Source organism: Leopardus geoffroyi, chromosome E1 (assembly GCF_018350155.1).
Source record: "Leopardus geoffroyi isolate Oge1 chromosome E1, O.geoffroyi_Oge1_pat1.0, whole genome shotgun sequence".
NCBI lineage: Eukaryota > Metazoa > Chordata > Mammalia > Carnivora > Felidae > Leopardus > Leopardus geoffroyi.
The window spans coordinates 6,770,570-6,785,308 of record NC_059330.1 but is presented as its reverse complement, the minus strand read 5'-3'; the positions used below and the strand labels follow the sequence as shown (position 1 = coordinate 6,785,308).

The following is a 14,739-nucleotide window of genomic DNA, read 5'->3' as shown; positions in this document are numbered from 1 at the left end:
CCGAGCACCAGAATAAATGGTCCATAAGTAGGAAGGAGGCAGTCCAAGGTGGCTTTGGAATGTCAAAAAGGTCATTCATTTAAGAAATTTTAAAATATGACCTCCGTACATACACCCGATGGAATAAACTTGTGAACGTGCTGCTATTTTTAAATAAACCATCCAGGTTGGAAGGAATATGCTTATCAGTGCTTTTTCAGGATGGAAGGGATTCATCTGAATGTCTGGACCACTCGCCGATCACAGCTGCAACCGGCCCTTGCCTCTGCTACTTCGCTTCCATCGTAAACGTTCCAGTCCTCTTCCTTCTCCTCTTTCCCTTCCTTCCTTATCATCCCATCACTTCCTGGATCATTTAAAGTTTGCATCTTATCCCCCAGAGTTAAAGGCAGGCGAGCTTAAACCTGGATTTTTTTTTTTTTAATTTTTTTTTTTTTCAACGTTTATTTATTTTTGGGACAGAGAGAGACAGAGCATGAACGGGGGAGGGGCAGAGAGAGAGGGAGACACAGAATCGGAAACAGGCTCCAGGCTCTGAGCCATCAGCCCAGAGCCCGACGCGGGGCTCGAACTCACGGACCGCGAGATCATGACCTGAGCCGAAGTTGGACGCTTAACCGACTGAGCCACCCAGGCGCCCCTGTTCTGTTTTTGACTTGCCTTGCACTTACCCTGGTAAAGAGCCAGGGTCTTAATTATTTGGACCAGATTATTCAAGTATGGGTGACTCAGACCTGTTTCTTAATCTGCTTTCATCGACGAGAGGCCACCTTAATCATCGTTTACCTACTCGTCATGGTCTTTGGCCAAGATCGAAATGAAAAACAAATATTTGCTGGGGGGTTATCATCTCCTTCCCAAGCTCCCTGTTTATGATAGACCAGGGCGTCTTAACCTTGGCCCGACGGACATTTGGGATGGAGTCACTCTTTGCTGTGGGAGGCTGTCCTGTGCACTGTAAGATGTTCAGCAGCACTCCTGACCCTTAGGTGCACCTCCCCCAATGGTGACAGCCCCAAACGTCTGCAGACATGGCCAGACATCCACTGGAAGAGGGGACAAAATCACCCCTGAGAACCGCTGCTACAGACGACAGAATTGCAATCATCTGCATGGACGGATGGGTTGAGTTTTACTCTTAGGTTTTTAGTGAAATCCATGCAAAGGGAAATCGAAGACAGGATTTATTCACAGACAGAACCATTAAATACCATATTCTTTCCCACAGTGTGTTCCACCATTTGGTTCCACACCCCTTTCCTTCCTGTCTGCACCCTGCCTCTTGGGACCAAATTTTAAGGGCTCTTACCTTTCTGGACCCTTACCGTTTGAAAGTAGTTTGCATAGTCGATTTCTTTGGCCACAAAACTGTACATGTCCGCCGAGAGCTGGTCCTGCGGGAGGGGAAACGCAGCACTGAGGCCAAACATAAAACAATCGAGCAGCTAACGCGTGAGTCTAGACATCACAGGAAGCCTTCACTGCTGAAGGAAGCAGGAGCCTTCACCACTGTGAAATCCCGTTTTTAATAATTCCTGACACATGGCCAAGTTTTCTCATGGGCGTCCCTGTGTCTCCCAACCAGGACTCCAGAGGATGAGTAAATGTGAAAAGAACACCTAGGCCGGTGGTCTCCCCGGGGATTGTAACACGTGAGCCAGAGTCCAGAGTCAGGAAGGCTGGTGTGGGGGAGTGATGTGCAAATCACTTCCACACATCCCCGTGACTGGCACCCCCTCCGAGGACAAGGGGCGCTCCTGCCCTCCCTGAAATGGCCTGCCACTTCCTTTCCCTGATCCCTGAACCGCTCTGCTCTCCTTCATCCTCAACACTGACTGGTTGGTCACCTGCGTCTGGGCGAGAAGTGGAAACACAACAGTTGGGGGGAAGGTGGCTAAGACAGCTGGGCCGGTTCAAAGCAGGGCAGCTGATTCAACATTGGGAAGGGCGCAGGCTCCGCCCACGTCATGCACAAGTCTCGGGGTGTTGACCGTCCTGCACCATCCAGCTCTCCGCGGGATGAGGGGGCAGTGGCCTCTTGCTGGATCGGAGTCTGGGGTGCGTTCTCTTTCGAGAGTGGGTCACTTCCATGGAAACGCCCACAGCAAGGGGGCAGTTAATGGTATGTTTTGGGTAGGACTGCAGACTCCGTCACTGAGCATGTCTGTTAGCCTGTCGTGTCTCTGAACTTGTCTGCCCAAGTCAGGTGGTCTCTAGAGTTCCTCCCGGATCTCTGCAAGAGACAGATCTTTACAAGAGACGCTCAGCTGAGCAGAGAAGAACCTATCACGCGTGAGTTGCGGAAACTATGAGAACAGCTCTAGAAAGCGGATCCAGGCGCTGAATGAAGGAAGGCAAGCCACCACATGCTTCAGGAAGAGGCTGTTTCATGGACTGCCTCCCCCCCTTTCCACCAAGCATTCTGCACCAACCTCACAACCCTCAGCCCCCCTGCCCCCCAGCTGCCAATTAAGCCAGGCTCAGTGAGAGCACTGGAACATGAGCAGGGATCTGTTTCCTTTTCCAGGACCCTGGACAGGCAGACACTGTTGAACTGTTCTTGTACCTACAAGGCACAGAGTTAAAAGGGAAATCTGTTCTTTGGAGAGCTTTAAGCACAGATCAGTCAATGCTACACTTGGTCCAGTTTCAAAGGATGAAGAAAGAGGAAAGAAATGAATTAACATTCTGGGCACCTGGGTGGCTCAGTGGGCTAAGTGTCCCTCTTGGGCTCAGGTCATGATCTCACGATCTGTGAGTTCGAGCCCTCATCGGGCTCTGTGCTGACAGCTCAGAGCCTGGAGCCTGCTTCGGATTCTGTGTCTCCCTCTCTCTCTGCCCCTCCCCCACTCATTCTGTCTCTCTCTCTCTCTCTCTCTCTCTCTCTCAAAAATAAATAAACATTAAAAAGATTTTTTTTTTTAACATTTATTTATTTTTGAGACAGAGAGAGACAGAGCATGAACGGGGGAGGGGCAGAGAGAGAGGGAGACACTGAATCCGAAACAGGCTCCAGGCTCCGAGCAGTCAGCACAGAGCCCGACGCGGGGCTCGAACTCACATACCACGAGATTGTGACCTGAGCCGAAGTCGGACGCTTAACCAACTGAGCCACCCAGGCGCCCCTAAAAAGATTTTTAAAAAGAAATGAATTAACATTCGTGGGGAAGAATCTAGGTGCCAGGCACGACGTCACATGGAGTTCTCACCTAACCATCTTAGGTAAGTGCTGAATTTGGGGGGAGTGGCTACCAAGAAAGAGTTCAAGGATCTCACCTGCCCATCCTCCATGGTCTTAAATGTGCTTTGCAGAGCAGAGGCTTTGTAACTATTTGCTGAATGAGAAATGAAGGTGTGGTAATTTTCCCCAAGGGTAAAATGGGTTCTTTTTTTTTTTAATTTTTTTTTTTTTATTCTTACGTTTCTTTATTTTTGAGAGGCAGAGAGAGACAGAGCACAAGTGGGGAGGGGCAGAGAGAGAAGGAGACAGAATCCAAAGCAGGCTCCAGCCTCTGAGCCCGACGTGGGGCTCGAACACACGAGCTGTGAGATCATGACCTGAGCCGAAGTCGGACGCTTGACCGACTGAGCCACCCAGGCGCCCCCAGGTAAAATGGGTTCTAAGCCTCAGCTCCCCCTCACCAGAGCTCCCCTACAATGAAAGCCTTTGTAGGACTGCTGAAGCCAGCAGTTTCTACAGGAGCCAACTTCATCTGCCATGCCTACGACAGTTTTGATCAGGAGGCATCCATCACCAGCAGCCGTGAGGGAGGTAGGTCAAGGCAGGGAAAAAACAAAGGGTCGAATGATAAAAATGGCTCAGCACACAGAGGAAAGGCAGGGACCCCTTGAAAGACTAAATGGTACACCTTCGATGACTCAGCATTTGAGCTATGCCAAAAGATGATGTTGGAAAAGTCAGGCAGACCATCTGTGGGCGCCCTCAGGAACACGAAAGGATTTCTTAAAGGTATAATCGGATTACCGTCTTACTGAGTTAACAACAGTCCCAAATAAGCCGAGTTGTAAGAAATGAAAGTGAAAACTAAATCCGATTTCCATTTATGTGAATCATGAGCAAATTTCCTTTATAAAGAAAAGAAAAATCAATCATCACCAGAGTTTAACGTATTTTAAAAATCATTTGTTTTCTGCTTTCGCGATGAATCCACACTCGGAAAAAATACAGAGTAAATACCCAAGTTCACCTGCAATCCCACCACACGAGAGAGAGCGCTACAAACACACGTGATGTCTGCTCACATTATACCTATTTTCATCAGTCCCACACTTTCTATGGTTGGTTTACAAAAATGGGACCAGACCATGTTGCAGTTTATTCCCCCCACCCCCTCCAGAGAAACAATCTTTCTAACGGTCCATGACATTTAATGTATGAATGGACCATATATTGAACAGACCAACCAGTCTGTTGCTGGATACTGTGTTTCTAATTTTTCATTACAACACTTGGAAAGCATGTGTTCGTATAGATTTGCACCCGTCTCTTGATTATTTCCTTAGGATAAATTCTGCAGTTTAAAATTAATTCTGGTTTTGTATTTCCTTATAGTTAAATTTATTTAAAAGAATTTCTTTTTAAGTTTTTATTTACATGGGGGGGGGGGGAAGGGAGGGAGGGTGAGAGAGAATTCCAAGCAGGTACCACACTGTCATCACAGAGCCGAATGTGGGGCTTGATCTCATGAACCGTGAGATCATGACCTGAGCCAAAATTAAGAGTTGGACGCTCAACCAACTGAGTCACCCAGGCACCCCGTTCTTATAGTTAAATTAAAAAATATTAGCAAGATTGAGTTGGGATATTAGGGATTTTAGTTAAAAAAAAAAAAAAAAAAAGACACCTAGGCATAGCATAGCATATTCAAACTTCAGAAAATCAAAAACAAAGAAAAAATACTGAAAGAAGCCAGAGGTTAAAAATATTTTAGCAGAACACAAGATAAGAATTACATCTGACCTCTCCTCGGAAAACATGCAAAGCCAGAAGAGGGTAGAGTAAAATATTTAAAGTATGGAGAAGAGGGGGAAAAAAAAAAGCCCACCAACCTAGAAATCCATACACTGCAAAATTACTTTCTTTTTTTTTTTTTTTTTTCAACCTTTATTTATTTTTGGGACAGAGAGAGACAGAGCATGAACGGGGGAGGGGCAGAGAGAGAGGGAGACACAGAATCGGAAACAGGCTCCAGGCTCTGAGCCATCAGCCCAGAGCCCGACGCGGGGCTCGAACTCACGGACGGCGAGATCGTGACCTGGCTGAAGTCGGACGCTTAACCGACTGTGCCACCCAGGCGCCCCGCAAAATTACTTTCAAAAGGGACTTAAAGAGGAGTGCCTGAGTGGCTCAGTTGGTTAAGCGCTCAACTTCAGCTCAGGTCATGATCTCACGGCTCATGAGTTCGAGCCCCACATCGGGCTCTGTGCTGACAGCTCAGAGCCTGGAACCTGCTTCAGATTCTGTCTGTCTGTCTTCCTGTCTCTCTCTTTCTCTGCCCCTCCCCTACTCATGCTCTGTCTCTCTCTCTCTCAAAAATAAGTAAAACATTAAAAAAAAATTTTTTTTAAAGGGATTTGAAGAAATTTAGGGGATTTGTTGCCAGCAGACCTGTCTTATAAGAAATGTGTGAAAAAAAATGTTCTTTAAGACAGAATGAAAAAGATAAAGGTCAGAGACTCAGACGCTCACAAAGAAAGGACGAGCATTAGAGAAGGACTGAGTGAAGATACCATAAAACTTTTATTTTTCTCATGCTTAATCTATGGGATAAATTTGCAAGCAACAATGTACTTACACATATGTGAACGTATCCATGCATTCAGATAAACACACATGATTACACGGTGTATGATTACATGTATACAGTCATATAAACACACTTGTGCTTACGAATGCTTCTGTACAAGTCAGTGGAAGGAACTAGGGGTATTTTCTCACTGAGACATACTTGCACTATATGGGAAATGCTAAGCAGCTGTTCCAAAGTGGACTTGGATGTGTTATAAATATATATTGCAAACTCTTGGGCTCCCACTAAAAACATAAACCCTGAGAAAAGTATAATTAATAGACTGAGAAAGGAGAAAAAGCAAAACCACTTGAAAGGCTAAAGTGAAGCCTCAAAAGGCAGAAACCCTGAGAGCAAAAATAGTAACAGAGAACAAGAGAAACAAATAGAAAACAGGAAGAATTATGGTAGGTATTACCATATTCAACAATCACTTAAACATCAATGGTCTAAACACACCAATTCGAAGATTGTTGGGGCTCAGTCGGTTCAGCCTCTGACTCTTGGATCTTGGCTCAGGTCATGCTCTCACAGTTTGTGGGTTCAAGCCCCGTGTCGGGCTCTTTGCTGACGGCTCGGAGCCTGGAGCCTGCTTCGGATTCTGTGTCTCCCTCTCTCTCTCTGCCCCTCCCCCGTTCACGCTCTAACTCTAGCTCTCAAAAATAAATAAACATTAAAAAAAAAATTTTAACAACATGCTATTAAATAACCCAACTGAAAAATGGACAAAAGACCTGCACAAACACGTCACCAAAGAACATAGACGGATAGCAAGTAAGTGCACGAGAAAATGTTCATCATCTTGTGTCGTTAGGGAAGTACAATTTAGAACAACAAGGAGACACCACTGTACCTCTGCTGAAATGCCCAACATTCAAAACATAGACCGGGCCAAATGCTTTAACCTTGAGGTGGAAGATGCCTGGAATCTTATCCCCGTGCAAGGGAAACATATACATATAAACTATGGCAGACATCAACAAAAGACTAACCGCAGACTGGAAAATGACTTGGGACACAACAGGCAGAAGAAAGTTGAATACCCCGAATATGCGGGGAACATCTATAAACTGGCATTTAAGGAAAGGAGAAATGTTAGTTCAAATGCCAACAACAATAGGCAATTAGAGGGGCACTTAGGTGGCTCAGTCAGTTAAGCGTCTGACTTTGGCCCAGGTCATGATCTCACGGTTCGTGAGTTCGAGCCCCGCGTCAGGCTCTGTGCTGACGGCTCAGGGCCCGGAGCCTGCTTCCGATTCTGTGTCTCCCTATCTCTCTGCCCCTCCGCTGCTCCTGCTGTGTGTGTGTCTCTCTCTCTCTCTCAAAAATAAAGACACATTAAACAAATTTAAAAATAAATAAATATCGGTGAGCAGGGAGACTTGGTCATCCTCTCTGGAAGCAAAAGGGTTGCTGGGCAGGAATGGGGCTTGGGGGGGGGGCAATTACTGGTGCTTTTCTTGATATGTTTTTGTACTTTTTCACTGGTTATGGTAAATTGTATCACTTTTTTAACCTTTGAAGAGGAAACTAACATAGTTTTTGGTAAAAATAGCAATTGTAACAAGGCATGGACCAATGAAGGTACTAAAGTTCTATTCTGATGTAGTTGGACAGTCCTATCCAGCACCCCCTCGACACCACCGTCTCTTGTGTGTTAAGGTATAATTTTGTAAGAAACAAGATTCTTGGGGCGCCTGGGTGGCGCAGTCGGTTAAGCGTCCGACTTCAGCCAGGTCACGATCTCCCGGTCCGTGAGTTCGAGCCCCGCGTCAGGCTCTGGGCTGATGGCTCAGAGCCTGGAGCCTGTTTCCGATTCTGTGTCTCCCTCTCTCTCTGCCCCTCCCCTGTTCATGCTCTATCTCTGTGCCAAAAATAAATAAATAAACGTTGAAAAAAAAATTAAAAAAAAAAAAAAAAGAAACAAGATTCTTTAAAAAAAAGTGTTTTTCTAATGTTTTTATTTATTTTTGAGAGAGAGACAGAGCACAAGCAGGGGAGGGACAGAGAGAGAGAGAGGAGGACAGAGAATCCGAAGCAGGCTCCAGGCTCTGAGCTGTCAGCACAGAGCCTGACGCGTGGCTCCAACTCGTGAACCGTGAGATCGTGACCTGAGCCAAAGTCAGACACTTAACTGACTGAGCCACCCAGGTGCCCCAAGAAACAAGATTCTTACCTAAGGAACACGTTGCCACGTTACGATGGCAAATGAGCTGTACTTAGTCACGAGGAGTCCTGGATCTGATGAAGGGTTTCAAAGTTTTACTTTGCTGGATTCCATAGCACTGCAGCTGGAGAGATCATGAGTCCTTGACAGATTGGCCAGTGCTGCTAACTTCCAGAGAGAAATGCTATCTGACCCTGAACGTCATCTGAATGCAAGGTCAAAGCCACCTGCGCTGTACAAGGAATGCATCCACGGGCCAGCGGACGAGACTAGAAAAGGCCACAAAGATCAGAGATGTCTGCATGCAAAGTGGCTATTCTCCGCTAAAAGGGCAGGAGATAAAGACACCTGGTTCCCAGCATACTTCCAGGAACATGACACGCTTGTTCCCTGGATCTGAACCCAAACGGACCTGAGCGCACGTATACAGACGTGCATAGACTGTTCCCCGGGTCTGAACCCAAACGGACCTGAGCGCACGTATACAGACGTGCATAGACTGTTCCCCGCGTCCGAACCCAAACGGACCTGAGCGCACGTATACAGACGTGCATAGACTGTTCCCCGCGTCCGAACCCAAACGGACCTGAGCGCACGTATACAGACGTGCATAGACTGTTCCCCGCGTCCGAACCCAAACGGACCTGAGCGCACGTATACAGACGTGCATAGACTGTTCCCCGGGTCCGAACCCAAACGGACCTGAGCGCACGTATACAGACGTGCATAGACTGTTCCCCGGTTCTGAACCCAAACGGACCTGAGCGCACGTATACATAAGTGCATAGCCTGTGCCTCGGCTCTGAACCCAAACGGACCGGAACCCAAACGGACCTGAGCGCACGCATACAGATGTGCATAGACACAGAGCTCCATAAACGGCACATTGCCAATTAACGCCTATCAGCTCCAAGGCAACTACTCCTCAGAAGGAGACATTCCTCTCTCTTAAACCAGAGGGAACGTCTCTCGTCCGTGACTATCTCCTCGGTCAGCATTCCAGCGTCATCATTAACTGTGTCCCGGGAGGCGAGAGATGGATAAAAGGGCTCAGGGAGTATTAAAGGGTGAACCAGAAGGTAAACAATTTAATACCAGCAGTGAGTCAAGGTTCGCCTACGGTCTAGATTCTCAACTGTTCTTTCCAGCCCGGAATCCATCCTGTGGGACTCAGGGCGCCCTACAAACGCTTCGCACGGAGGCCAAGGCCATTTCCTCTTTGCCTGCCACGCAGGAACCCTGTTGATAACCCACCACTGCCACCAACCCCACCCCAGTCTAGGTCGCCTCAAAGCCCCAGCTCTTAGGGCTCATTCTGGCTCTGGGGATGCCCGTGGGCAAGCCTGGGGACCAGTTCAGTCCAACCAGACCTCACTCTTAGGGTTTTCCTACAACTCCGGTGAAGAATCAGGGACTCCCTGAGGGCTCCCCCATCTGTCCCGGTGAGGAGGAGCAAAGGTGGGGGGGGCGGGTACCCTGCAAATCTCCACTCGGTTGGCGGCCTCGTCCATCTCTTCCCTGAGGGCGTCAGCTTTGGCACCTGCGGGCTGCAAGCTGCCGGACAAACCTAAAGACTTCGACGTCTGCTGCCACCTGGTGGAAAACAGGACAAAAAGAGGAGAGGTGTGAGACAGGCCGAGCCCTGGGGTATCACGGGGACACCGAGAGAAGAGCTGGTTAGGGACGTTCCCCCGGAGGACCCGGGCGGTAGCTGCTGCCCACAGAGGATCAGCCGCCCCGTTCGGACAAGGGCGGGCATTCCCCAGATTGTCCCCCACGTCCCCTGAACACCAAGGATCACACAGGACCACCACCGGTGCTTCCTCTGAAGCACAGGGCTGGCTGTCCCTTTCTGGCCCCTGACTGTCCTGCGGACTCCGAGTCTGGAGACGCTCACTGACTTGGCTGCAGCCGAAACCGTGGCGAGCTGAGAGCACGGGCAGTTAAGACCAAAGACGAATCTGAAAGCGAAAGCCTCTGCCAGCCAGCACGGAAAGCTTGCTGTCAACATTGAGATGCGGCGCTCACATTTCCTTAAACGTTTCTCTTTTCGCGGACAAGACCTGCCGTCGGAGGCAGGCGCTTGGGGCAGGTTGGGTGGCGAAACTGTTGCTCTGGCGTTATCAGGGAGATACCCACAAAGCAGCCGCCCGGAAGGAAGGCTCCGATGACCCTAGATGGTAGCAGGTGTCGTGGGGTCAGCAGAGGGTTCCTCGTGTGATCAGGACGTCAGAACAGCCAACACCTGTCTGCAACACCTGCCTGAAAATCGGGGTGGGGGGGGGCAGCGAGGGGAAGGGGGCCCTGGTGGGGGTCACTGCCCAGACTGCAGTGCAGCTGTGTTTCAGCGGGGGCTCATGGGGCCCAAGCTGCCAGATGTCTCAATTGCCAAGAGAAGCTGGCAACTGTCACAGGAACCCTCCTGATGAAATATGGCAACAGGTTAAATAGTTTCTCTCTTTTTTTTTTTTAAGTTTATCTATTTATTTTGAGAGAGACAGGGAGAGAGACTCCCAAGCAGGCTCCGCACTGTCAGCACAGAGCCTGATGCGGGTCTCGATCTCACAAACCATGAGATAACGACCTGAGCTGAAAGCAAGACTCAGACGCTTAATCAAATGAGCCAACTCGGCACCCCTAAATACTTTTTATAAAATTTATTTATTTATTTTGAGGGGTGGGGCAAGTGGGGGAGGGACAGAGAGAGAGGGAGAGAGAGAGAAAATCCCAAGCAGGCTCCATACTGTTAGCATGTAGTCTGACGTGGGGCTCGATCTCGCAGACCGTGAGATCACAACCTGAGTGGAAACCAAGAGTTGGATGCTTGACCGGCTGAGCCATCCAGGCGCCCCTAAATAATTTCTCTCAAACACCATATAGGCCAATAGCATACAGACCAAACTGGACGGCCCTGCAGGTACCATTTGGCTCTTACGCCATCCAACATAAAGGCAAAAGATAACGTGACCCTCACTTTGAGAGTCACAATCTCTTCTTACCCTCAGGACATACAGAGGGGTCCAAGGCTGTGACACAAGAAGAGGAAATAATAGTCATCTTTGCTATTAGCAAAATAACAACAACAACAACAACAACAACAACGGATTCTTTATTCCTTAGAGAAATGCATTCACGGGAAAATTACTTAAAAAGGCTTTGGGACGTCAAGCTGGCTTGAAGGTCCAGAGACGGACACACAGGTCTTGGGAACCATTCCTCGCTCAAGGAAAGAATTCAAGGCAAAATTGAAAGGAAATACTCTACTCAAAGATGTTTCAAAATCTAAACTAACAGATAAGGATTAATACAAATTCCTGGGGAATTCTTTCTCATAAAATGGTTTGTCCTACAGAAAGGATACATTTAATAGACATCCGGAGGTTTGTTTAAGCATTTGAAACAAAGTATTAAAGTGTTGTGGATGGGGTGCTTGGGTGGCTCAGTTAAGCGTCTGACTTCAGCTCAGGTCAGGATCTCACGGTTCGTGAGTTCCAGCCCCGCGTTGGGCTCTGTGCTGACAGCTCAGAGCCCGGAGCCTGCTTCAGATTCTGTGTCTCCCTCTCTCTCTGTTCCTCCCCCGATCTCATTCTCTTTCTCAAAAATAAATACAGTGTTTAAAAAATTTAACAAAAAATAACATTTTAAAAATAAAGCGTCGCAGGGCTTTCAAATAAAATAGGAGACTCCATGGATGTAATTTAGATCACTGATAATGAATAGGGTAGATTATGAGATCAAGCTCTGGGGCACCTGGCTCGCTCAGTCAGTGGAGCATGTGGCTCTCGTTCTCAGGGTTGTGAGTTCAAGCCCCACCTTGGGCGTGAGCCTACTTTAAAATATATGTGTGTGTGTGTGTGTGTGTGTGTGTGTGTGTGTGTATAGCTATAACCACCATTTGGCTCATGCTACCTAACGAAAAAATAACTAACCAACATAGGTGTGAAAAAAATAAGTAAACGAAGTGACTGCAGACATGGATTTTTATGGCTTCAAAGATCTGGATTAGATTAAAAAATAAAACAATTGTACTTAAATGGGTGTATTAAAATGAGGACATTTTCCTAGGTTACCTTTCTTTTCTTCCTTATTTCCTTCTATTTTCCCCGTAAATTCTACCCCTTGGCCCACATCCTTGGTAATTTATTTATTTGTTCCTCTGAGTGTGTAATTTTTTTAAATTATTATTATTTTTTTTTTTAGAGAGAGAACTTGTGTGAGCAGGGAAGGGGGGGAGAAAGAGGGGGGGGGAGAGAGAGAGAGATTGAGAGAGAGAGAGAGAGAGAGAGGGAGGGAGGGAGGGAGGAAGGGAAGGAGGGAATCTTAAGCAGGCTCTACACTCAGTGCAGAGATCCTGATGCACGGCTCGAACTCACGAACCGTGAGATCATAACCTGACCCAAGATCAAGAATCAGATGCTCAACCAACTGAGCCAACCAGGCACCCCCCACATCTTGGTAGTTTAAAATCCTACATCTTTCCCCTCCTTTTATAGGGAATTTTATTCGTAATAGATAAATCACCTATTTTGAGATCACAAAGTAGTGATAAGATGTGGAATGAGACTGGAAATGAAGAATAAAACGACAAGGAAAACACAGAAACATGTGTATGGATGGTAATCTGCCGGGAAAAGAGACCTTAACCGTGAATTTCAAGGTACGGTGGTCTTGCCAGCCACCTGCTCTATAAATAAACTCAAGAACTGTCCTGCTTTGTCAACAGAAGAAAACAGGGATTCTTGACCAAGAAGCATGAGCTTTAAAATTTGCAGAGCAGAAAGGTCTGCTGTGACACCATCGTTCGCTGGGAAAGATGTCATCACTATACAATCTGGGAGGGGGGGTGGACACAGAATATCGGCTGGCTTTCATGAAGGCGAGAGGAGAGAAACGGGCCAGAAATAAGGGTATGAGATTTTAGGGATCAGGAGGAGGGTCAAGAGGGCAAATGCAAGAGAAGTTCAAGGCAACCGGAAGTCAAGAGGAAGACTTTTCAGAACGGGAATGTTCCTGTAATGGGACATTTATTATTTCCTCCGGCCAGTCTCCTCCTTTCCTGCGTCACTGTCATCCTCTTGCTTTGTGAGGCCCTGCCCCACTCCTGCTCCGATGTGTGGGCCCCAGGGAGCAGCCAGTTTGGCATGGCCCTCACCGTGAGCGGTCCAGATGAGGGTCCCTGATGCAAACCAACCTCGTGCCCCCACCCGTCATCACTGTGACCAACTGACAGGCCAAGAAAGTGGCATGTAAGCAAAGTCCGGACAAACGAGCCTCTCCTTTGTACTTCTAGAACTAGAACGAAAGGGTCAAGGGTCATGCTGAAGAGACATGAGCCTAGAGGACCATGAAGACAATGGACGGAAGAGGCCCGTATGTGGAGAGAAGCAGAGGTGACAGATGAAGAACAGCTATTGCCCTCCCTTCCAGAGGTACTTAAATCGGCCACAGCTCCAGAATGCACTTCTAATTAGCCACTTCCTTACTTCCATGAGCTACTCAGGATCCTTCCCCAAACTCTCCTGCTTTATTTATATTAGTTTATCTGCTTCTGAAGAAGGCAGGTGTCTTAATCTGCTCAGGATGCCATGATAATATGCCACACACCTGGGAGCTTGAACAACAGGAATTGGTTTTCTCATAGTTCTGAAGACTGCAAGTCCCAGGTCAAGGCTCTGGCAAGGTTTGGGTTTGGGGAGGGCTCTGTTGCTGGTTGGCAGAGAGCTGCCTCCTCACTCCTCAGCACACGGCCCTTCCTCTGAGTGTGGAGAGAGAAAGAAATCTCTCTTCCTCTTCTTATAAGGCCACCAACCCTACTGGATTAAGGCCCTCCCCTTACGACCTGACTTCACCTTAATTACTTCAGAAAGGCCCTATCTCCAAAGACGGTAGGGATTAGTGCTTCGACATATGGATTTGGGGAGGGAAAACACAATTTAGTCCACAGTGGGACCCAGAGGCATCAATTCAGCAGAAATATGACGTGTTCTGGACTCAGAAGGGTTGATATTGAGATACATGCCCAGAAAAAAAATGAGGCAGACTTTGGAAAGGAATGGGGCTCCTTCTGTAACCATTGTCCAACCAAACCTATCACAGAAAAGACATTTGTATAAGATTCAGTTCAATTCAATTCAGTTCAGTTCAATTCAATTCAGTTCAGTTCAATTCAATTCAGTTCCATTCAGTTCAATTCAGTTCAGTTCAGCTCAATTCAGTTCAGTTCAATTCAATTCAGTTCAATTCAGTTCAATTCAATTCAGTTCAATTCAATTCAGTTCAATTCAGTTCAATTCAGTTCAATTCAATTCAGTTCAATTCAATTCGCATCTTTATCCAGCGTAAAGCTTCCTTGAGTTTTTCCTCCATCCTCCTTATCTACAATCTTTTACTCAGCTTTGGTCTTCTCTGAGGATATGAAGGCTTATCGAATTGGCTTTTGAAACAGATAAACCAGATATACTCGGATAGAGGTAAAGACATACCTCGAATTCGAATTAAACACTGGAAAAATGAGGTGGATTTGACACTACTCACCCTAGTTGTAGTAGAATTCAAAGATCTAGTCACAATGATCAAGAGTGTGTGTCCACCTGGGACATGCTGCACAGTGGAGAGCGTAACTCATGAAGGACCAAACAAACAAGACTAAAGAAAGGTCTAATAATCAGAAGAAGGACATCACAAAGAACAGAAGTGCAAACTGACCACACGGGGAGGCTGGGAGGGGTGGAGATCAGGGCAGGGAGAACCCAACCGTTCCAG

At 47.3% G+C, this 14,739-nt stretch overlaps 1 protein-coding gene across 6 annotated transcripts in view; it reads right to left on the bottom strand.

Moving 5' to 3' along the window:
- ARHGAP44 (Rho GTPase activating protein 44) overlaps positions 1 to 14,739 on the bottom strand; it is a 183,037-nt gene that overhangs the window by 39,517 nt on the left and 128,781 nt on the right. For all 6 annotated transcript variants that reach the window (XR_006714690.1, XM_045487418.1, XM_045487416.1 and 3 more), the window contains 2 exons: positions 9,453 to 9,570; positions 1,326 to 1,394 (listed from right to left, as the gene is read on the bottom strand). Coding sequence is in view for 5 of the 6 variants with exons in the window: in XM_045487418.1 (XP_045343374.1) it covers positions 1,326 to 1,394; positions 9,453 to 9,570 (187 nt within the window). In the remaining variant the exon portion in view is untranslated. The remainder of the gene's footprint in view (positions 1 to 1,325; positions 1,395 to 9,452; positions 9,571 to 14,739) is intronic.